This window comes from Bos javanicus, chromosome 13, assembly GCF_032452875.1.
Source record: "Bos javanicus breed banteng chromosome 13, ARS-OSU_banteng_1.0, whole genome shotgun sequence".
NCBI classification, from domain to species: domain Eukaryota; kingdom Metazoa; phylum Chordata; class Mammalia; order Artiodactyla; family Bovidae; genus Bos; species Bos javanicus.
The window spans coordinates 16,799,090-16,823,282 of record NC_083880.1 but is presented as its reverse complement, the minus strand read 5'-3'; the positions used below and the strand labels follow the sequence as shown (position 1 = coordinate 16,823,282).

Below are 24,193 nucleotides of genomic sequence, written 5' to 3'. Positions count from 1 at the left end.
CTGGGCCTCTCGGGCGAGAGAACCAGAGTGGGGATGCAGATTGTCCTGGTGCTGGCCCCATGCCACACAGCCTTCTGCAGGCACTGGATCTGAGGCCAGGATGTAGGCAGGGCCAGAGCGGGGTGAGGATGAGCAGGTCGCACCGGGAGGCGTGAAGCAAGAGGTTGTGGGCGCATAACGCATGCCGGCCTGCGTCATGTCGCCCTCACACCTGGCCTCTCCACCTGGTGCAGGAACACGTGCAGGCAGGAGCCGAACCAGGTGGCCTCTCAGTGCTGGAAGGTTTGAGTGTAACGCGTCTCTGCTGCATAGTGCCCTGGGGGCCAAGGCGCTGTGGGTGGAAGGATGAGGAACCCAGATCTCAGTCCGGGCCGGCCCCCTGGGATCTTCACTCGCCCCGCCCAGTTCCGTCAGATCAGTGTGGGCTCCGGGCCTCTGTGCAGGAGAACTCAGCTACATAGTTGGCTCATTTGAATCTGTGATAAATGAAGAAGCCGGAGACAGTCTGGCTGGTCACCTTGTAGGCTTTTCTCTGATCTTATTCTGATCTCAGGGCTGAGCCAGCCAGTGGGTGATGGAGGGGAGGCCCTTTCTTCCTTGTTCATGATGATGCTGTCTTTTCCTCCTAAATGTGAAGGGACTGTAGAGCATACCATGCTCCTAGGTCAGCCTAAGAGATGAAAATTGCTACCAGAAGGCTTGATTAAAAAAAAAAAAGATCACCAGTAGAGGGACTTCCAGGGTGGCCCATTAATTAGCACTCTGAACTTCCAAGGCAAGGGCGTGGGCCCCACCCCTGCTTGTGAAACTAGGCTTCTACATGCCCTGTGGTGTGGTGTGGTGTGCTTAGTCATGCAGTCATGGCTGACTCTCTGCAACCCCATGGACTTTGGGGGAAAAAGAAAAAATCAATGGTGAGGAAAAAAAAGTCAGTGGTAGAGATACCAGCCTGGGTGCAAGTCCAGGGTTGCCATCTCCCGTTCTTGCCCGGGTCCCCTGCCCCCCACTTCACCCGTTCATCCCCGTGGGCATGGGAAGATGAGTTTGGAGACTGTGGAGGCAATACCTCACTCAGGTGAAGCAGAGCCCAGCCAGATTAAAAGGCATACTTAGAAACAGAACCTTGCTGGCAAACTGTCTCCGAGGAGATGTGGAGGCCTCTGGGGACCAGAGAGGTGGAAAGGGAAGTGAATGTGGGAAGGGATGTGCAGGAGGATGGAGAGCCCAGCATGGGCATCTGGCTCTCAGCAGGCTTTGTGGGAGAAGCACCTGTGTTTGCTTATTCAATATTCATTCTTACCTCACAATCAGGGTGTCGAAAATGACCTTAAATGTCATCTCCCTTCTTTTTCTTACTTATCACCGTAGGACTCTGCAAAACTGGCAGGAGATCAAGAGATTCATCCCAGATCATTCATTCCAGATCAGATCATTTCATCCCAGATTCCAGATCATCAGAGCCCAGAATTTGGATTGTTGCTGCCAGCGAAAGCAAAAGCGGGTGGAGTTTGGTTTAACGATGACTATAAGGAGTGGGGGTGGAGAGGGCGGGGAAGAAGACCAGCGGAAGACAGACTTGTGCAGGCATGTGCAGTGTCGTGATACAAAGGTCAATTGATGACATAAATTAGCAATATAATTGATGACATTAAAATGAATATATTCTTTTGTTTTAAGGAGCTAATAGCTCTGTGCAAAAATGATCTAATTTATTTCTACCACTTCCCCAGTGAATTAGAAAACATCATTTTATAGATAGTGACTACATGGTTGTTGTTGCTCAGTTGCTAAGCTGAGTCCGACTCTGTGATCTGAAGGTCCGCAGTACGCCAGGCTTCCCTGTCCTTCACTATCTCCTGGAGTTTGCTCAAACTATTGTCCATTGAGTTGGGGATGCCATCCAACCATCTCATCCTCTGCTGCCCCCATCTTCTCCTCCTATCCTTAGCAGCAGGGCAATCTTTCCCAGCATCATGTTTTTTTCCAATGAGTCAGCTCTTTGTATCAGGTGGCCAAAGTATTGGAGCTTCAGCATCAGTCCTTCCAATGAATATTCAGGGTTGATTTCCTTTAAGATTGATTGGTTTGATCTCCTCGCTATCCAAGGGACTCTCAAGAGTCTTCTCCAGCACCACAACTTGAAAGCATCAATTTTTTGGAACTTAGCCTTCTTTACGGTCCAGCTCTCACATCCATACATGACTACTTGGAAAAACCATAGCTTTGACTAGGAGTTGGATAAATATACCTGATGGCACTGTGAACTTGAGTGTCAAGGAGAAAAATAAATTTTAGGTCCCCCTGTCATCACCTCTGAGTGTTCTCTTCCTGAACAGAATTGAATTATGATTAAGAGTTATGAAAAAGAATTATGAGTGGAATTCTTATAAAGAAGGAGATGATCAAATTGGAGCTGAGAATTCATAATACTCCATAGTGTGAAACACTGAAAACTATTTGTCACTTGGGTAATTGAATGATTTGCCCCAGAAAGAGTTTCTGAGAAGTGAACTCACTTTTTCCTTCAAGATATTTGAATATCTGTCTGTCTACTTATTGAGTGTTTCAGGCACTGTGCTAAACCCTTTATAGACATAATCCCCACAAGAACCTTGTGTGGTATAATCAGCCTCCATACTGCAAATTAAGAAGTGAGACTAAAAATAGTTAAGCATTTGCCTAAGGTCAAAGAGCTAAAAGCAGAATACGATTTGGATGCATCTGTCTGGTTCTAAAGCCTACATACTGAACCACTCTTCAGGGTTGGCTTGCAGTGGCTTACACGTCTGCACGACAAGCTCAAAGAGAATTCACAGCAGCCAAAGCACACTGATGGCATGGACACAAGCAGGTTTTACAAGCACATTTATTCGATGGCCTTCCATAGAAGGTTTTGTGCACAAGCTATTCTTATTTATCTTGCCCTCTAAACACTTCCTTAAAAATACAGCACCTTAAAAAAGGTGTGATGTTCAGAGTCATCAGGAAAGTTGGATAAGAAGACATCATTTTAGTGGCAAAGGCTAATGAAATCCCATCTCCATGGTCAATAAACATGGAATTCTACTAGATTATGACTTATTCTCTCAACCCAAATGTGTCGGCTTTCAAATCCTGACTTCTCCAGATATAACCATGTAGAAGAAAGCCAGGCAGGTTCTGGTCTTTGCTGCCCGTCCTTGGCCAGATTCTGAGTTATAAATTTGTTGTCCTTGATGAGTTAGAAGATACTCTTGGTTCTTCAAAGGACATCATATTTTGGTGTTTAGCTTCAAATCAACTTTGAAGGTCCATAACATGTAGAATAGTTATGCCAGTTTTGCATAGGTGCAGTTTGGTTTTATTTTTTAAATTTAAACTTTTTTTTTTACCGAGGTATCATTGATTTACAAGGTTGTACCAATCTCTGCCAGTCGTTGTACAGCACAGTGACTCAGTTTTAAGCATATAGAGATTCTTTTTTTTAATATATTGTTTTCCGTGATGGTTTATCCAAGGAGATTGGATTTAGTCCCCTGTGCTATAGAGTAGGACCTTGTTTATCCACTCTGTACGCAATAGCTTGCGTCTACCAACCCCAAAGTCCCAGTCCATTCTTCTCCCTCCCCAGCCTCCCGCTTTGAGATCACGAGTCTGTTCTCCGTGTCTGTGAGTTCGTTTCTGTTTGGTAGGCAAGTTCACTTGTGCCGTATTTTGGATTCCACATATAAGTGGTGTCATATGGTATTTGTCTTTCTTTTTCTGACTTACTTCGCTTAGCATGATAATCTCTAGCTGCGTCCATGTTGCTACAAATGGTAATATTTTATTCTTTCTTATGGCTGAGTACTATTCCCTTGTCTAAATGTATATACATGTACCACATCTTTATCCATTCATCTGCTGGTGGACACTTCAGTTGTTCCCATGTCTTGGCTGTTGTGTATAGTGCTGCTATGAACATAGGAGTGCATGTATCCTTTGGAACTATAGTTTGGTCTGGGTGTATGCCCAGGAGTGGGATTGCTGGACCATATGATAGTTCTATCTAGCTTTCTGCGGAAACTCTGTATTGGTTTCCATAGTGGCTGCACCACGTTGCATTCCCAGCAACAGTGTAGGAGGATTCCTTTTTCTCAACACCCGCTCCAGCATTTGTTACCTGTAGAGTTTTTTATTTTTTTAACTTTGTTTTCTTTTTTAACTTTACAATATTGTATTGGTTTTGCCATATATCAAAATGAATCCGCCACAGGTATACATGTGTTCCCCATCCTGAATCCTCCTCCCTCCTCCCTCCCCATACCATCCCTCTGGGTCGTCCCAGTGCACCAGCCCCAAGCATCCAGTATCGTGCATTGAACCTGGACTGGCGACTCGTTTCATATATGATATCTGTACACTTTTTAATGACCAGTATGAGGTGGTATGGGCTTCCCTGGTGGCTCAGTAGTAAAGAATCCACCTGCCAGTGCAGGAGATGCGGATTTGATCCTGGGTCATCAGGGGTCCAGTTTGGCAATGTTTTGCACACAGAGCTGCTTTATCCAGTGAATTTCCGGGGTTACACATTAAGCTAGTGAGAGGCCCAGAAAACTTTGTCCAACTTTTCAGGTGATAAAAGTATTTCTTTTTTTTTTTTTGTTAGAAATATAGTTAGCAATGTGGTATAAGAGAAAATATTGATGACCTTAGAAAAGACAACTTGTGGGATGAAGATATTTCTGAAACTGTGACTTAGTGGGGCACATGATGGTCAAGGAAGTCATATTATTTTGGTTCAATAATTGGGAGCATTCTAAGGGCCTGGAAGTACATCTTTTACCAATGTACACAGTCCATTGTACTCTGGTATGGGAACAAGATAATTCCGAATTGTTACAAAAATGGTGACAGGCTCTCATAAACATGACATTTACGTGCATGTCTAGATGTTACCACATATCTTATTAGTGTGTGGCAACTTCCTATTTTTGGTTCCTTGTGACAAGCCGACATATAAATACACCATCAGGCACCTTTGCTGCTTCTGTCAGGGCAGAGTTAGTTGTTTTATGAGAGCAATGGATGACGTGAATTGTGGTCAAGTGCCACTCACAGACGGAGAAGGCAATGGCACCCCACTCCAGTACTCTTGCCTGGAAAATCCCATGGACGGAGGAGCCTGGTGGGCTGCAGTCCATGGGGTCGCTAAGAGTTGGGCACGACTGAGTGACTTCACTTTCACTTTTCACTTTCATGCATTGGAGAAGGAAATGGCAACCCACTCCAGTGTTCTTGCCTGGATAATCCCAGGGACGGGGGAGCCTGGTGGGCTGCCGTCTCTGGGGTTGCACAGAGTCGGACATGACTGAAGCGACTTAGCAGCAGCAGCCACTCACAGAAACTGAGTTCCCTTTGGGATGTGCCTGCTGCCCTTTTCATGCCCAGAGCAGAGTGAGGCTACTCCATTGTGCCTCAGTGTGCATCTCACACGGAGCCTCACGGAGCCTAGAGCAGAGCTGCAACCCACAGATCTGTGAAAAAGATTCAAATCAAGAGGAAAAAACGGGGTTCTTTGCACCTGAAGACTGGTGAGAAAGAACCAATTTGCTTGGAAATGACGTTGCCATTTCCCGCAGGGTTGGTTCGTTCTGCTAAAACTTCTCACCCGCCTGTGCAGAAATGTTCCTTGAAACAGAGGCTTCTCTCAGGTGGAAGGTGAAAAAACCCTCACACTTGGCTGGGCCCAGGTGGCTGGAGAGAGACTGTACCTTTTAATGCCAACTCCCCACCTTGTGGAAGGGAGGCCCTTGTGGACTATCTGCCACTGTTCATCGTCACTAGCCTCCTCTGGGCTGGCCAAGGACCACGAGTTGCTTTCAGTTTGATGGCTCGACAACCTAATTAAGGAAAAAAAGAGGACAGGCAAGAATGATAGGGCCAGCCTGAAGCCTTGGACTGCCTTCTTTCCCCCCTCTCTTCCCAGGGTCTGTGCTCTGTTTGAAATTAAACTTCTGTTTTCTTCCAAAATGAATGATGGAGAGAGGAAAAAAAAAAAAAGCCACCCAGGGTTGAAAAGTGGTTGCTTCTTACAGCTGACTTCCTGCCTTGGCCAAGAAGGCAGTCCCGTGTCCTCAACTCACCCCTGGCCGCCAGGCTCTATGCAAATGAGAAGCTGTTTCCATGTCTGCCCATCTGAGGCTCTCAAGTAGAAAAGAAAGAGAAAAAAAGAAAAAAACTACCGATATCGTCAACAAAAAAACCCCAAGACCAATTAATTCTAGTTGATTGCAGCCAAGTTGGGGCGCTGGTGAGGAGACATCCTGTTTTGCCATTGAGGCTGTCACCTACATGCCAGGAACCTCCCTGGTGAAAGAAATCAGGGGTGACAAAGGATTCACAACACTTGCGGGATGATTTTTCTAACCTTTGGTCACTGGGAATGATATTTTCTTTAGGCTAATTTGCTTTGATGGGAAAACAGGAAAAGCAAACCTGAGTCTTAATTATGCCTGAAGATCTATTTTGGGGCCAGACTAAATTGGTCTTTGATCTTGCAAGAACTGTTCGGCCTCTCCACAGCTGCAGGCTGGGGAACAGCTACCAGGCAGCAGTGTGCAGGCTCGGGTGCTTCAGTCGTGTCCGACTCTGTGTGATCCTACAGACTGCAGCCCAGCAGGCCCTTCTGTCCATGGAATTCTCCAGGCAAGAGGACTACCAGGGACCCAATATAAGAAGTGGCTCCATCCTTCACTCCTGTACCTGTAATACCCTTTGTTTGATTTGAAGAGCTGAGCAACCCTTCCAAGTCCAAGTTTTATTCCAGAGCCAATACAAAATTTAAAATCCAGCCAGAAAGATTCAGATTAGCTGTGGGCCAAGCAGGTATCATGGAGAAGGAAATGGAAACCCACTCCAGTAGTCTTGCCTAGAGAATCCTGTGGACAGAGGAGCCTGGTGGGCTGCTGTCCATAGGGTCTCACAGAGTTGGGCACGACTAAAGCAACTTAGCATGCATGCATGCATTGGAGAAGGAAATGGCAACCCACTCCAGTGTTCTTGCCTGGAGAATCCCAGGGACAGAGGAGCCTGGTGGGCTGCCATCTATGAGGTCGCACAGAGTCGGACACGACTGAAGTGACTTAGCAGCAACAGCAGCAGCAAGCAGGTATCAAACAAATTAAATTTAGTAGAGGTGGGAGCAGGAAATGAATCTGTCTTCACTCTGCTGTCAAAGGTGACATCTTGGATGGATTCCTTAATTCGTCCCTTTCCTGTCACTTTCAACCCCAAGAATAGTCTTTTTTTTTTTTTTTAATGATTAAGACATTTGGGGTTTCATGGTCTGGTCCCATCTGACTAAGACTTCAGCTGCAAATCAGTAATTTTGCAGGGAGTTTACAAGTGAGGCTGGTAGGATAGCTAATTGGGGGAAATGCCAGAAAATGTTAATACATCTTACCTGTGTATTTTTCTCCTTTTAATTTCTCTTTGGTCCATGTTCTAAAGTATACCTACATTATGGTTCAGGAGGGCAGTTTCAACTTGTACATAAATATAAATCTGGGGGGTGGGCTCCAATTTTTGTGCTTCATGTTTAGGGGGGCAAATAAAAAGTTTGGAGTACTGTGCAGCAGGGAAGGGCTTGGTGGGGAGGGAGACTGAGTTCCCCAAGAGTGGCAAGGCACAGTGCAATGAGTAATCCAGGAGGGAGACCAGTAAGTGAGGCAGAGACCCTCACTGTAGGAGAGAAGGACTCCTTAGAGCTAGTGTTGGATGGATGTGGGGTCTGGGAGTGGAGGTGCTGTGGCAAGGTTTTGGCTTGGACGGTGGGGGCCTGGTTTTTGCTTTTGTTCCTAGTCTATCCAAGTTCATCTGTATCAAAATCTCAGTGCAGTGAGGCCCCATCTGACTGCGTGGCAGAATGTCCCGTCTTTTCCTTCCTCAGTCACCTGTCTCTCTTTATTTCATCAAAGTATAGTTGATTTACAATGTTGCTTTAATTTCTGCTTTACAGAAAAGTCATTCAGCTGTATACATATATATTCTTTTTCATCTGCTTTCTATTATGGCTTATCACAGGATGTTGAATATATTTCCCCGTGCTCTACAGTAGGACTTTATTGTTTATCCATCTTAGGTACTGCTGCTGCTGCTAAGTCACTTCAGTCGTGTCCGACTCTGCTCGACCCCATAGACGGCAGCCCACGAAGCTCCCCCGTCCCTGGGATTCTCCAGGCAAGAACACTGGAGTGGGTTGCCATTTCCTTCTCCAATGCATGAAAGTGAAAAGTGAAAGTGAAGTCGCTCAATTGTGTCCGACTCTTCATGACCCCATGGACTGCAGCCCACCAGGCTCCTCCGTCCATGGGATTTTCCAGGCAAGAGTACTGGTTTGCATCTATTCATCCCAAACTCCTAATTCATCCCTCCCCACCCCCTTTTACCCTTGGTAACCTTAAGTTTGTTTTCTATTCTGTGAATCTCTTTCTGTTTTATAAATAAGGTCATTTGTGTCGTATGGAAGATTCCACATATGAGTGATATCATATGGTATTTGTCTTTCTCTGACTTACTTTCCTTACATCATCTCTAGGTCCATCTATTTGCTGCAAATGGCATTATTTCGTTCTTTCTATGGCTGAGGACTGTTCTGTTGTATCTATGTACAACATCTTCTTTTTCCATGCCTCTGTCAATGGACACTGAGGTTGCTTCCATGTCTTGGCTATTGTAAGCAGTGCTGCTGTGAACACAGGTCCGTCTCCCCATCTTGACTTGTCTTTCACATCAAAGTTCCTGCCGTCCTTCTGCTCTGCTCTCCATAGCTTTTGTCTGTTTCCCGTGGTGCCTTCCTGCCCCCAGGCTGATGCTTGAGCTGTGTTCACCTGAAAAGCTCTGTACTTTCTAGTGCTTTTCTCTCTTCTACTCAAGCTCTGCAGAGGGGTGCCTTAGAGCCAACTGGGCTTTTGTACCTGAGTGTCTTCTTCCCAGGGTGCTGTCAAAAGATGCTCAGACCCCACTTCGTGCTCCAAGAAGCCCTGTCCTCTCCAACTTCAACCCTGGCCTGCTCAGACAGCCACACTTCTTCAAAGGTTATTTTCACACCATCTCATGCAAATTAAGGGATGTGGCTGGCGGAGAGTCCACAGCATGGTTCAGAGTCCTGAGACATCTCGTGAATGTCGCCAAGCCCAGGGTCAGGCTGTATGGCTAGAAGGCTGGTCCGGGCAGAACAGGCAGAGGACCACTTCCTGAGGGTGTGGGTCAAGTCCATGTCTTCATAGCAACATTTTGCCCTGACCTGATTCTCAGTCCTGATACCCAATTACTGATGAAGGGCATAATAAAGTGTAGGTGTGGGAAACATACATGTGTAGAAATCTGTGAATTCATAATGATATTCAAAACAAAACTAAACTCATTTGTTTCCTTTTTAAGAGTATGTCGCCTTTGATTCTGAAAACTAGTAAAAAAGAGGGATAAAAGTCAAGTATGAACCATACTCACAAAGAGTGGACCAGGGCAATGTCTTCTTTATGGAAAAATCCAGCTACTAAATTTAGCAGGAAAGATGGAGTTAGAATATCACCATTTTGAAACTTTTAATGAAACCATTTGTTGTTCAGTTGTTAAGTCGTGTCTGACTCTTTGCAACCCAGTGAACTGCAGCACACCAGGCTTCCCTGTCCTTCACTGTCTCCCCGAGTTTGCTCAAACTCATATCCATTGAGTCAGTGATGCCATCCAACCACCTCATCCTCTGTCGCCCCCTTCCTTCCCAGCATCAGAGTCTTTTCCAGTGAGTCAGCTCTTTGCCTCAGGTGACTGAAGTATTGGAGTTTCAGCTTCAGCACCCGTCCTTCCAATGAATATTCAGGGTTGATTTCCTTAGGATTGACTGCTTGTCATCAGGAGGGGAATGCTGAAACCAAAGGGTGGAAAAGTTGATGGGGGACGTTCTAATGTATGGATCAAGCTAGCACTTCCTGAACTCACTGATTAATATTTAACATCCAAAACAGACACCATGAGCTTCCTGATGTGATATAACAGGAAGTACACAGAACTACCATGAAATATACTTGCTGTAAAGTGAAATTCAAATCCAATCAAGCCTCTAGATCTAACTACCAGTTTATAGTCAGGAACTACATGGGGCAGGGGACCATGTTAAGCCACACCCTGGGGGGATGCATTTAATAAAAACCTATAGTGTGGGAAATTAGGTAGGGCAAAAGACCCTACTTCTTCACTAAATGAAATTCAAGGAGAACAGGAAGAGTAAACCTATAGGTTAAAGATTTAAAAGACACAACCATCAAACTGACATGTAGCCCTTATTTGAATCCTAATTTTGAACAAGTCAGTTGTTTTAAAAAATTTATAAGACACATGGGGCAATCTTTATGTTTTTTGCAATACACACTGAAATATTTATGGCTGAAATAATAGGATGTGTGATATTATAAAATTTGCTTCAAAATGGCCCAGTGGCATTGAGCAGCACAGTGGTGATGGGGGTATAAGATGAAAGAAGATGGGCCATGAGTTGATAGTTGTTGAAGCTTAATGATGGGTGTTGGTATTCCTACTTTTGCGTGTGTCTGAGCATTTCTGTAGTCATTTAGATTGAGGGGAAAGAGGGTTAGGCCTGAGGAAGGAGGAGGATGCAGTGCAGGGGGTAAGTCAGGAGGAAAACCAGCATAAAACGGTGCCACTGAGCAGTGACAATCCCCACGAGCTTGTGAGTTTCTTGGAAGTTTCAGTGGGACGACAAGTTGGCTTGAGAGGACGGAGACCTTAATTTTTACTCCACGTCTGCCTACGTGCGATTTGTGTTTGGAAAGATGATACTCTGGCTGTGGGCATTGTCCTGATTGGCCACCCTCTCCCCTATCATTTTTTTTGTCTTGACTAGTTAGGAAGATCAAGGGCTCAAGAGATAATGGCTGTTTATCTCACTCACTGTTTCCATAGACCAGTGGGTTCAGATCCTTTAAGAGGATTTAGGTTTTTCTCAGAGACCAATGAGTTATTCTAGGCAGCCTGCTTTGTGAAGGGACATCAAGACTTATGTTTGTCAGATTTAGCAAATTTAAATATGGTCTACTCAAGCTAAATTTGAATTTCAGCTAAGTAATTTTGGATAAACATCAGATAAAAATGAATACATTTTTATATAATATGGAATGAGTCATTTCAGATAAATTGATGTCCTGTATTTTATGTGGCAACTTTAACTGGAATATCAACATTAGTGCTCAAGCTAAAAAGAGTTTTAGGAAGTTAACAGAGATGCAAACGAATATCCATCCATGTCAACCCATCCACTGACATCCATTCATCCATGTCCGACCATCCATCCATCCACTTGTCCATCCTTCTACACGGTCATCCAGAGTTGCTACTGTGTACTGGACACCCTCTTTGGGTACTCTCTCTCAGAGTACTATAATCAATAATACAAACAAACCTCCAGCCTTCATAGTGTTACGTTCTAGGGGCAAAAGTTCAGCTTAGAGTGATCATAACAAACCTCTTGAGATAACCTTTATGTCCAAAAATAGAAGAATGAATAAATGAATGAAAATATAATGACCTGTCATGCAACCATTAGAGACATCATGTTTCTAGGCTATTGCATAGCATGGTGGACTGTTTCCTATAGAAAACCAAATTAAATAAAAGTTGACCACAAAACTATATATGAAGTATCAAGTAACTCTGTAAATTAAAATAACAAGGGGTGGATTAATCCTGTGCTGATGTCTAGAAGAAGATGCACCTATAAGGATTCTGAGTGCAGGAACTGTGGATAACCTTTTATTATATCTTCATATTTTATTTTCTCATACACACTTTATGCAAAAAGTGATGGATCATTTTTGTATTTGAAAAGTTTTTTCCCCCCCAGAAGCTCCATAGCAACCATGGAAAGGTTAAAGATTAGTGCCAGTTTTGGCTTTGCCATTGATTCTCAGGACAACCTTGGGCAAGTCTTGTCACTGACCTGGGGCTCTGTTTGGATTCAAAATGAAGAAACTAAGCTGTGACATTTTTGTGTAATTAAGAACCAGACTAAGGTTAGAAGTGCTCATTTTAATGGAACGAGCTTTCATCATCCTTGTATATGTCTTCATAAAGTTCACTTATCATTGTTGTATTCTTTTGTTTTATCTAGCTTTTTCATGTACATAAAATTTACTTTTTTAATATTTTGCAATTTACTTTAAAATATTTCAGTATGAAAATTGTGTGTGTGTTCCTAATCCTCTGTGGGGTTGTGAGTTAACATTTGAAATACTCTAACTGTTCATACTCTTTGGGAATGGATGTTATTACATTAATACAATCAGACTTTAGTGATATTAGTCTCTGATCTTTTTGCTTTTTTGTACTGTTCATGGGTTTCTCAAGGCAATAATACTGAAGTGGTTTGCCGTTCCCTTCTCCAGTCCTGGCCTGCTGCAGTCCATGGGCTTGCAAAGAGTCGGACATGACTGAGTGAACAACAATCTCTGATCAGTCCTAGAGAGTACCCTAATAATAAATAGGGAATTATTATTTCCTAATAAATTTATGAAGCTATTTTTCAATAGAGAATTAAGTGGTGTCCAAGATGTGTGAGTTGGCAAGAACTAGTTAACAACACCCTTGTCAGGGCTTTCTTGGTGGTCCAGTGGCTAAGACTTTGCACTCCCAGTGCAGGGGGCCTGGGTTCAATCCCTGGTCAGGGAACTAGATCCCACATGCTGCAAATTAGAGCTTGCCTGCTGCAACTAAACCTCCTGCGTGCCACAACCAAGACCCAGTGCAGCCAAATAAGTATTTTTTTAAAAAGAAAACATGAATGGGATGTAGAAATCTGGTAATGCTAGCAAATTGCAACCTTTGGGGTGTTATCTAAGCTAGACACATTAATTTGTCTTATGTCTGTCATTAACAGAGCGTTCTAGCACATGGATCCCACTAGTGTGGTAGCTGAACACTACTGTTAGAATGTTGTTGCGTCTGTTTTGAGTTAACATTTCACGGAAAGGTCCAAGCCCTGGTCCCCCATAGAGCTTACAGGAATGGCTGATTTGGTGCCCACTCACTAATAAATATTTTTGTGTGTGGCAGAATTTGGTCTAGCCTTTGCTGTCTGAATCACACATCTCCTTGGAGCACAGTAATGGATAATGAAACCTGTAGTTCTTATTTAACTTTAGTTATGGGATGTGCAAACAGTCTGATAATTTTGAATGACTGAGTTGATTCAGGTCACCTGGCATATAAACAGTAAATTTTTTTTACTCTTTTACTGAGTTTTTAAAAAATTATAAAACCAATACATGTTTTGGAAAAAATGAAGCATTAAGGAAGAATATAAAGCATCTCATGAGCCCAACTTCTATTCCTACTAATTAAAGTGTATTATGTGTCTCCTATTTTTCAGACATGGCTGCATCCCCCCACTTCTCTTTGGGGGTTTTATGTGCAGTAATTATTAAAAATGGATGCCGGGTTTGTCAAATGTCACCTAATAACAGCAGACAGCTGGCTCTGCCTTTCAGGAGACAGTCAGGGGAGGCTTTGGCAAGAAGTCTTGGAAATAACTGGCTTCTCTTACTGCTTTCATTTTGATGAGTTAATTTGTGTTTATTCACATATTGGATTTCACTTAGACACATGGAAAAATTTAAATGTCAAAGGAGGGGAAAAAAATATTACATAGTACACATTTTAAAATGCTAAACTCAAACCAACTGAAAGAGTTGCTCTCGGAAAGTTCAAGTCTAAAAATTGACAGTTACCCTGGGTCATCATCCTGGGGGTTAAGCAGTGTAATTGCACCCGGGACTGGACCCTGAGCAGAGCTGGTCCCCAGGAGGGATGGACATGTGAGGTCAGTGCCAGTGATGTGTGGGACACACGGGAACTCGGATTCAGTCCACTACCTGCTGGCGGCCAGCTCTGGGAGCGCAAGTAAATCACAACATCTCTATGTGCGACAAAGTCATGACCTGCAGCGCACCTCACTCTCTCCTTCCTTCGAGGGGCAAATGCAGCAAAACCTCTTGGGAGATCTCAAGACATAAGCCATTGGGAGGGTGGTCACGTGGCAGAGTTCCCACTCTGTCAGAATTTCGACACCTACACCTACCAGTGTGACCTTGGGCAGGTCACTTATTTTCTCCCCCTTAGTTTCCTCATCAGCAAAATGGAGATAAGAAAAAGCAACCTACTTGCCAGGGTGGTTGTACATTATAAATGTAGAGTCAGTTCACTCATTCATTCCGGATGGTGTTCTGAGTGGCACAAACCTGTAGGTATATGACAGAGTTTCTATCTTTGAAAAGTTTACAGTGGGAGATGTGATCTATAAATAAGCATAACAGGGATTTCCATGTCGGTCCAGTGGTTAAGGCTCTGAGTTTCCACTGCAGGGAGCAGGGTTTCATCCCTGGTTGAACCATCCTGGTTGAATTAAGATCCTGCCTGCCACGTGGTGTGGCCAAGTACGTAAATAACTAAGCAGAACTTCAAGCTGTGATAAATGCTGTCCTTATGGGCCTGAAGAAGAATTTTCAGAGCAGGTGAAGTTTGCTTTTGAGGATAAGTGTCGGGTGCAGATGGGACGGTGTGTACTCATGCATACCTCAAAGCTGTTTTGCAGTGTGTTTATTATTAAATAAATGTGGTGGTGGTGTTACTGTTGTCCTTGCCTTTGAGGCTTTATAGTATGGGGGGAGGGGCTCGGCAGTTACACCTAGAAAATGCCACAGAAACAACAGCAGAACAAATCCTAGCTGTTTAGAGCTGTGCATCAGAGACGACAGGGTGTTAGAGGAACCATGGCCGAAAAGCAGACAGCATCTCCTGAACGCTGACGAGGTGTAATGGAGCATACTCTCTTCTACAGGCCTTCTGGGTGGGGGCCCTTATAGATAAGCCAGCGTCTCAGACTGCATCTTATTTGTTATAAAGGCTAAGCCAAGGGGCTGGAGTTAGGAAGAGGGTATATGACAGAGGTCGAGCCCTGGTCATAAGTGAACAGGACGAATGAAAAAAGCTGGCCCTTTTCTGTCCCTGCTGATGCTGTGAGGAAGCCATGTCTGTTCTAGAACCTGCTGCTCAGAGTGTGGTCTGTGGAGCAGCATCAGCAGCTTTCACGACTTTGTAAGAAATGCTGAGCTTCAGGACCACCCCAGACTGACTGAACCAGAGTCTGCATGTTAACAAGAGCTCCACACGATTGCTATGCACACTCTAGTCTTAGAAGCACTGCTCTAACCCGACCATGTACGAGGAGTAGTGGCGGGGGTGGGGAGGGGTGGGGGTTGTGTGATGTGTGGGCCTTCTGGACAGGAACTGGTTAGAATGGACCTGCTCTGTCAGATGGAGATGCACTTTGATCCTGGTCATGATGGGCATTGGGGTACCAGGCTATCAGAGCTCCAGCTGCTGTGCATCACAGCAGTATTTCTCTAATCCCAAGAGGAGTTCCCTGGCAAAGAAGTCTGTGGGCAAAGGATTGAGCTAATACTGTACGTGGCATTTGTGATGGTTAATTTCAACTGTCAGCCTGACTGGGTCACATGGTGCCCAGATATTTGGTCTAATAGTACTTGTGTGTTTCTATGAGGGTGTTTTTGGATGCAATTAACATTTAAATAAATAGATTGAAAAAAGCAGATTGCCCTCCATAATGTGATAGGCCTTGTTCAATCAGTTGAAGGCCTGAATAGAAAGAAAGTCTGACCCTCCACAGGGTACAGGAGAATTCCTCTTGCCTGATCACTTTCAGACTAGGATGTGGGCTTTTTCTTGCTTTCAGACTTGAGGAGAAGCATCACCTCTTTCTTGATCACGAGTTTACTGGTCTTTGGATAAAAACTGCACCCTCATCCCTCCTTGCCACCAGCTACTGACTCACTGGCACACATCTTCGGACTTGTCCGCTCTCCTAATGAGGCTAGCCAATTTCTTATAACAAATCTTCCAAACATTTATAAATGTTTATATATAGCATACATATGTAACACATTTCCTAGTTCTCTTCCCCTGGGGAACCCTGACTAATACAGGATTCTTTTTCACTGCTAGGAGACTCAGAGGATGCTTCTGGCTATTAAGGAAGCTTGTCGACATGGTGGAAAGTAATTCAGTGGTTTAAGTTCACCCAATATCTTTCTGTTGAGATTTCACATGTGTCTGGTTTTTCAGGGAGAAGGAGAAATAGACTGACCAGTTCCAATGAGTTTAACTACTAACTCCTTGACTTGCAAACTCACGTGGAGGCTGGTTTGTGGCTATAAACTCTCAGAGGAGTATTTCTTGCTTTCAACTTAGTGGCAGGTGTGAGACAGGTACCTTTCCTTGTAGTCACCTAGGTCTGAGCTTGTTTCTTTTTCACCTTACAGTGAATGTGATTGAGCTGTTTTCTGTAGACTCCTTGTCACCTTAGGCTTTCTCCCCATCCCCTGTACCATGGGAACCTTGAATATCTGAGCTAGAATCCACTTGGTACAGAAAATGGCATGGAACTTCTTTGGTGGTCCAGTGGTTAAGACTCATGCTTCCACTGCAGAGACCATGATTTGATCCCTGGTGGGGAAGCTAAGATCCCATATGCTGTGCAATGAGGTCCCCCCCGCAAATATATATACATACACACACACACACACATATACACACACACAACATTTAGAAAACTCAGATCATGGCATCTGGTCCCATCATTTCATGGGAACTAGATGGGGAAACAGTGGAAACTGTCAGACTTTATTTTTTGGGGCTCCAAAATCACTGCAGATGGTGATTGCAGCCATGAAATTAAAAGACACTTACTCCTTGGAAGAAAAGTTATGACCAATCTAGATAGCATATTGAAAAGCAGAGATATTACCTTGCCAACAAAAGTCCTTCTAGTCAAGGCTATGGTTTCTCCAGTGGTCATGTATGGATGTGAAATTTGGACTTGAAGAAAGCTGAGTGCCAAAGAATTGATGCTTTTGAACTGTGGTGTTGGAGAAGACTCTTGAGAGTCCCTTGGACTGCAAGGAGATCCAACCAGTCCATTCTAAAGGAGATCAGTCCTGGGTATTCATTGGAAGGACTGATGCTGAAGCTGAAACTCCAATACTTTGGCCACCTCATGCAAAGAGTTGACTCATTGGAAAAGACCCTGATGCTGGGAGGGATTGGGGGCAAGAGGAGAAGGGGACGACAGAGGATGAGATGGCTGGATGGCATCACTGACTCGATGGACATGAGTTTGAGTGAACTCCGGGAGTTGGTGATGGACAGGGAGGCCTGGCATGCTGTGATTCATGGGGTCGCAAAGAGTTGGACACGACTGAGCGACTGAACTGATATATACACACTAATGAACACATTTGGCAACTTTAAAAAAGGGTAAAAAAATATCAAGGTAAGAACAGATTTGCCTCCTTGAGTTTCTGATTATTTGGCCTCTTTTGTCCTTTGCTTTTTGGCTATCTTATCAGCGCTTTTAAAGAGATCTTTGTCAACACTTCTGCTCATCTTCAGTGGGGGAATTGTGAGGACATCCAGTAAACCATACAGCTGAGAACTGGAACTGTATTACCTCTTTACAGCAGTTGGCTTAAGAACAACTTAGTGAGAAAAAGCTGAGAGGATCCCAGAAGCCCAGGGTGGAACCAGGAAGGGGCTGGATAAGACCATTTAACCAGCTCCTTCTCATTGTGTGGCTGCTCCGTGTTTCTTTAAAGACTAGACATTCCCAGGGTATAGAGATCCCTTTTCCTTTGTTATGCAAAGTTCTTTCTGGAATGTCAGTTCCATTATGCTCCTAGATTTTTATCAGTTTGATTTGTTGACCCCACACCAACAACTGAATTTGTCTCTAAAAGAAGGGCAAAGATTTTGGCATCATATGAATTTGGGTTTTCATTTCTGATCTGATACTTTCTAGCTTTGTGACTTTCACAGTCACTTGACTTTTCTGAGTCTTAGATTCTCTGTCTCTAAGATGGCAGTTATTCATACTTAATCTTAGGGGTGCTGTGGGGATTAAATAAAAGACTGTCTGGGTACTTCCCTGGTGGTCCAGTGGTTAAGTCTGCATGCTTCCACTGCAGGGGACATGGGTTCGATCCCTGATTGGGGAACTAAGATCCCACATGCCTCATGGCACAGCAAAAAAAAAAAAAAAAATCACAAAAGAATATTGAATAACATGAAGAAAATTTGTAATATGTTAAGTGAAGACATCAAACTGTAAAACTGAATGTACGCTCAGAACCTGAAATCCTTTATGCCACCAAAAAAAAAAAAAAAGAACCCACCAAAACTGTGAAGAGCTTGGCATATATTATTTAATAGAAGGTAGCCTTTCCATTTGGAGAAGGCAATGGCACCCTACTCCAGTACTCTTGCCTGGAAAATCCCATGGATGGAGGAACCTGGTGGGCTACAGTCCATGGGGTCGCTAAGAGTCGGACACGACTGAACGACATCACTTTCACTTTTCACTTACATGCATTGGAGAAGGAAATGGCAACCCACTCCAGTGTTCTTGCCTTGAAAATCCCAGGGATGGGGGAGCCTGGTGGGCTGCCATCTATGGGGTCGCACAGAGTCAGACACAGCTGAAGTGACTTAGCAGCAGCAGCCTTTCCATTGATCTTTATATTTTTTCCATTGAGTTTAGGATTACAGGATTCTAGAATTAGAAGAGATCATAAGAGCCTGGTCATAGGCAAAAATTGCATCTAAGCTAACCTAGTGCATTGAATCTCTAGGCCCCAATTTAGAAGACTTTCTTGACCTAGAATTTAATCTAACTGCTCTTCCTTCAGTTCACTTTACTGCTGGCAGCCTGAGATGCTATCATGAAAAGTTAACAAAGACACTTGTAATGGAAGCTTTCCGGAAGGATGTAAGGAATGTAAAATGGATGTTCCTGAGGAACTCAGGCTTAATTGCCTTTAGGGTAAACAGGTCAACATCCTATTTTAGGGCCAGAGTCTGGTGTGCATACCGGAGAAACACTGGTATTTTTACCACATCTAGACATTCCTGGATTTTCCTGTAGCGTGTCCTGTTCCCAGCCACGTTCAGGAAGCTAGCACTCAAGAGAGCATGGACTGGGTCCAGTAAAGCCCAGTCTGGAGCATGACTTGAGTGAGGTTTGACCTCCCCGAATGGAATAAGCCAGACCTCATGCATGCAGCCCTCCCGGGCCTGCAGACACCGCTCGTCTCAGACTGGGCAGTGGGATGAGAGAGACTGGAAGACCTTTATACGAAACACAGTGCGTATTTTAGGAAACATCACGAGGAGTGGCCCAAGAGTGGAGCCAGATGAGTTAGAGATAAGAGGAGGACTTGTGGGGTCCAGGAGGGTAGATAATATTTTCATAACATTGAAAGGATAAAATGTCGCTTCTCTGAGCTACAGGAACACCTTCCCTCTTCCCTCTGTATGCTACTTTTGATTTTTTGTGTTATAGTCCTTTCTATATCAGCCTATTTCTCTTATTAGATTCTAAGCACCTCCCAGGCAAGATCACCACAGTCACAGTGTTAACTCAAATTCATGTATCCGTGGCTTTCAGTGATTTTTGCTCAGCCTCTAAGTTGTGTCCTATTCATTCCGGGCCCGTGAACTGTAGCCTGCCAGGCTCCTCTGTCTGTGGAATTTTTCCTGCAAGGATTCTGGAGCGGGTTGCCCTTTCCTACTACAGGGGATCTTCCTGACCCAGGGATTGAACCCACATCTCCTGCCTCTCCTGCTCTGGGAGGCGGATTCTTTACCACTTGAGCTACCTGGGAAGCCCCAGTGATAAAATATACACACAAAAGATGTAGCCTCAGTGTTTGTCACAGCTGTTGATACTCATGGTCAGTTACTATGGCTCAGTACTCTGAGTCCCACAGGAGGTCTTATGGCTCAGACTTTCCTAGTGAAAGCCGCTCAGTCGTGTCTGAGTTTTTGTGACCCCATGGACTATACAGTCCATGGAATTTTCCAGGCCACAATACTGGAGTGGGTAGCCTTTCCCTTCTCCAGGGGATCTTCCCAACCCAGGGACCGAACCCACGTCTCCCGTATGACAGGCGAATTCTTTACCAGCTGAGCCACAGACTCTCCTAAAAGTGTCTCAAAAGACTCCTGTATGAGAAAGAAATGGAAAGGGATGAGATTTACCTTGGAGAACACGACTAATGCTGTTCAACTGATTTCAACTTAACAATTCTGTTATGTTACAAGGGAAGATTTTTTTTTGTCCAACTCTATTGGAAGAGGATTTTGGAAGACATATTTTTAGAAAACAATTTGATTTCTTTGTTTTAGTTTTAACTGTGCTGGGTCTTCACTGCTGCACAGGTTTTTCTCTACTTGTGGCAAAGGGGGCCACACTCTAGTTGTGTGAGGGCTTCTCATTGCCGTGGCTTCTCCTATTGTGGCCCCGGCTCTAGGGCACGCAGGCTTCAGTAGTTGTGGCTCCCAGGCTCTAGAGCACGGGATCAGTCGTTGTGGCTCACAGGCTTAGTTGCTCCAAGCATGTGGGGTCTTCCCAGATAAGGGATCGAACTCTGGTCTCTTGCATTGGCAGGTAGATTCTTTACCACTGAGCCACCAGGGAAGCCCTGGATGACATTTTCTTTTGGTACATATTCTATGTGCTCAATAAATCCTGCTATAGGCACCACACCCAGGGTTTTCCACTCTTAATCTGGCTCTGCAGCTGATTCTAGGAGAGTTCCATTTTTTGGCTGTTATCCTGTTCGATGGTTTAGGTCACTGTGAACCAGAGGGGTGTTGAATTCTCCCCCTTTAATCCCCCCTCTCACTTTCTGCTCCAAGTGGCAATAGGAATATGAGGCAATCAGTTAAAATTAATTAATCCATGTCAAAAAGATATCTGCCTAGGAGAAAGCTCCAGGACAATTTCCTGCCGGGAGGAAATTTCCAACCTTAACCATTATTTGAAACAAGCTACAAACGTTTTCATCAGTCTTGAAAAACTTCTTTCTCTCCACAAAGTGTCTTGAAAAATTTATTCTTTCTCTCCACAAAGTGTCAATTTTATTTGAAAAAACACCTGCCCCTACAAATGTGTCTGCGCCCACATTTCCATTTTGCTGCTGCTGTTTATTTCAGACCTTTGTCATCTCTTACAGGGACTCTTGCAGGAAACACCTGATTCCAGTCCCCCCTTCCTTCAGTCTCTGTGCTGTATTGGACACAACCCCGAGGAAAACCTTCAGGGCCCACACACAGGGTCAGGTCCAAATATCTTAGCATGATTTTCAAAGCCTGACGTGATCTGGGACCAATGCACTTTTCTGCTTTTCCTCCTGGGATGCCCTTGTGGTCCAGTGTCCCAGTCACACTTGACACCTCCCCAGTTCCCTGGTATGTCAGGTACAGTTATGCTCCTGCGACTTTATCCATCTGGGCTCTGACCCTCTCCCTCTTTGCCTGGTGGAAACCAATTCATCCTTGAAGGTGCAGCCACATGGAACGGAATCTGTACAAACTCCCTTATCTAACTTACCAACACTGGGAATCACGGGTCAACCAAAAGAGTCAAAGAAGGAAATTCTAAAAAATAAAATCCACCTACCAAACCATTCTCACTTAACCGTATCAACAACATTCATTTGTTGACTCTTGGGTGTGATGGTTTCACTGGTCAAAGTTTTCCACTGGTTTTTGTTACAAAACACAGTCACAGAGTTTTGTTTTCCAGTTTGGGTCCTTACAAACGAATGAGAGTTTAAAGGTATTTGAAAAGTAATCTGAATGCAGAGTTCTAGACTTTTATGATTTCATCTGCAAAAAAAAATTTCTTTACCGTTGTCTCATTCCTAATTGAACAACATTAGAAAATCAGTTTTGCATAATAACACAAAAGTACTTAATGTCACTGAACTATACATGTAAGCATAGTTGAAAAGGTGTATTTGTCTGTTTGGGCTGCATAACAAGTTCCTGTCAGCAGGGTTTACATGACAGACACTGTATTTCCTTGCAATTCTGGAGTCTGGTAGCCCATGATCAAGGTGCTGGCAAATTTGGTTTCTGATGAAGGCCCTCTTCTTGGCTGTTGGACAGTCTGCTTGCTCTGTCCTCATGTGGCCTTTCCTCTGTGAGTGTGTGCAGAGAGACAGAGCTCTCTGGTGTCTCCTCTAAGGGCACTAATTCTGTCAGACAGAGTCCCACCTTCATGACCTCATTTAACCTTAATCCACTCCTTTGAGGCCTCATCTCCAGATTCAGCCACACTAGGGGCTGGGTCTGTGACATAAATTTGGGGCAGGGGTGGTACAAATATTCAGTCCATAACAGACATTAAATTTTACGTCATGTGCATTTTATCATGATTGGAATAAAAAGAGAAATTGACAAATTGTTTTCCAAAGTAAAAGAAAAAAAAATCAATTTGCATTGTTGAGTCTCTACAAAGCCCTCAACTTAGTGCTCATGGACATATCCATGCTTGTGTTTCCTCACAAGATGTGGTGGCTTATTGAAATGGCCTGAATGGAGTTGAGAACCATGGTGTTTGACGCTGGTCAGCACCCCCTCCACTGTGCGCCTCTGGTTGTGAACTCTCACGGGCTTCAAGCAGGACAGAGTCTGTCTTGCCAGGGATGTGAAGCGCTGTGGTCGACCTTCAGATGTAGAGGCCACCCCAGGGGCTTCCTGCTGATGTGCTCTTTGTCCTCAGTGGACTGTGTGATCCTGAGACCCACAGACAGCCCTGCAGGGAATGTTTCCCTGATGAAGCCTGCCTTTGCATTGGAGCCCTGACATCCTTTTCTGTTTAATTCATCTGTTTAAATGGGAGGATAATTGCTTTACAGTGTTGTGTTGGTTTCTGCCGTATAATAAGGTGACTCAGCCATAAGTATATGTATTTGTTGTTTAGTCACTAAGTCGTGTCTGACTCTTTGTAACCCCATCGACTTCAGCACGTGAGGCTTCTCGGTCCTCCACTATTTCCCAGAGTTTGCTCCAGTTCATGTCCCTTGAGTTGGTGGTGCTCTCTAACCATCTCACCCTCTGCCGCCGCCTTCTCCTGTTTATCCTCTCCACCACCCCCCCACCATCCCACCCCTCTAGGTCACCCCAGAGCAGGAGCTGAGCTGCCTGTGCTGTACAGCAGCTTCCCGCTAGCTCTCTGTCTTACACCTGGTAAGCGTGTATATGTCAGTGTTCCTCTCTTAATTTACCCCACCCTCCTGCTGTGTCCACAAGCCCATTCTTTGCCTCTGCATCTCTATTCAGTTCAGTTCAGTCACTCAGTCGTGTCCAACTCTTTGCAACCCCATGAATCGCAGCACGCCAGGCCTCCCTGTCCATCACCAACTCCCGGAGTTCACTGAGACTCACGTCCATCGAGTCAGTGATGCCATCCAGCCATCTCATCCTCTGTCGTCCCCTTCTCCACCTGCCCCCAATCCCTCCCAGCATCAGAGTCTTTTCCAATGAGTCAACTCTTCGCATGAGGTGGCCAAAGTACTGGAGTTTCAGCTTTAGCATCATTCCTTCCAAAGAAATCCCAGGGCTGATCTCCTTCAGAATGGACTGGTTGGATCTCCTTGCAGTCCAAGGGACTCTCAAGAGTCTTCTCCAACACCACAGTTCAAAAGCATCAATTCTTTGGTGCTCAGCCTTCTTCACAGTCCAACTCTCACATCTATACATGACCACAGGAAAAACCATAGCCTTGACTAGATAGACCTTTGTTGGCAAAGTAATGTCTCTGCTTTTGAATATGCTATCTAGGTTGGACATAACTTTCCTTCTAAGGAGTAAGCATCTTTTGATAAATTACTCCCCTGCAAATAGGTTCATCGGTACCATTTTTCTAGATTCCACATGTATATGTTAATACATGATATTTTTTTCTCCTTCTGACTTTATTCTGTATAATAGGCTCTAGGTTCATCCACCTCAGTTCAGCTGCTTCACATTTAGTCCTTTTTAGTTCCTGGCATCCTTAACACTCTGAATTCATTGCAGAAATGTTTAATTTCTTGACTGTGCTAGGCTTTTGCTGGGATTCTGCTATATAACAAATAGCTCTAGAATCTTGGAGGCTTTGTAATAAGCATCATTTATTTCACACTTCTAAGTCAGCTGGCTGTCTGTAGCTGACCATAGAAGCCGAATAGAGCCAGGTGGGTGGCCTTGAGGGGCTTTCCTCTGGCCATATTGGGTTCAGCAAGTGGCTGGAATAGATGTC

At 44.3% G+C, this 24,193-nt stretch overlaps 1 protein-coding gene across 5 annotated transcripts in view; it reads left to right on the top strand.

Moving 5' to 3' along the window:
- The window catches only part of PFKFB3 (6-phosphofructo-2-kinase/fructose-2,6-biphosphatase 3), a 273,656-nt gene that overhangs the window by 165,362 nt on the left and 84,101 nt on the right, over positions 1 to 24,193 (top strand). For 3 of the 5 annotated variants that reach the window (XM_061435770.1, XM_061435762.1, XM_061435760.1), the window contains exon 15: positions 1,369 to 18,273. The exons of the other annotated variants lie outside the window; for them this stretch is intronic. In XM_061435770.1, coding sequence (XP_061291754.1) covers positions 1,369 to 1,602 — 234 coding nt within the window. In that variant the 3' untranslated portion in view covers positions 1,603 to 18,273. Of the gene's footprint in view, positions 1 to 1,368; positions 18,274 to 24,193 lie in introns of those variants that run through there. 5 annotated transcript variants of the gene reach the window in all.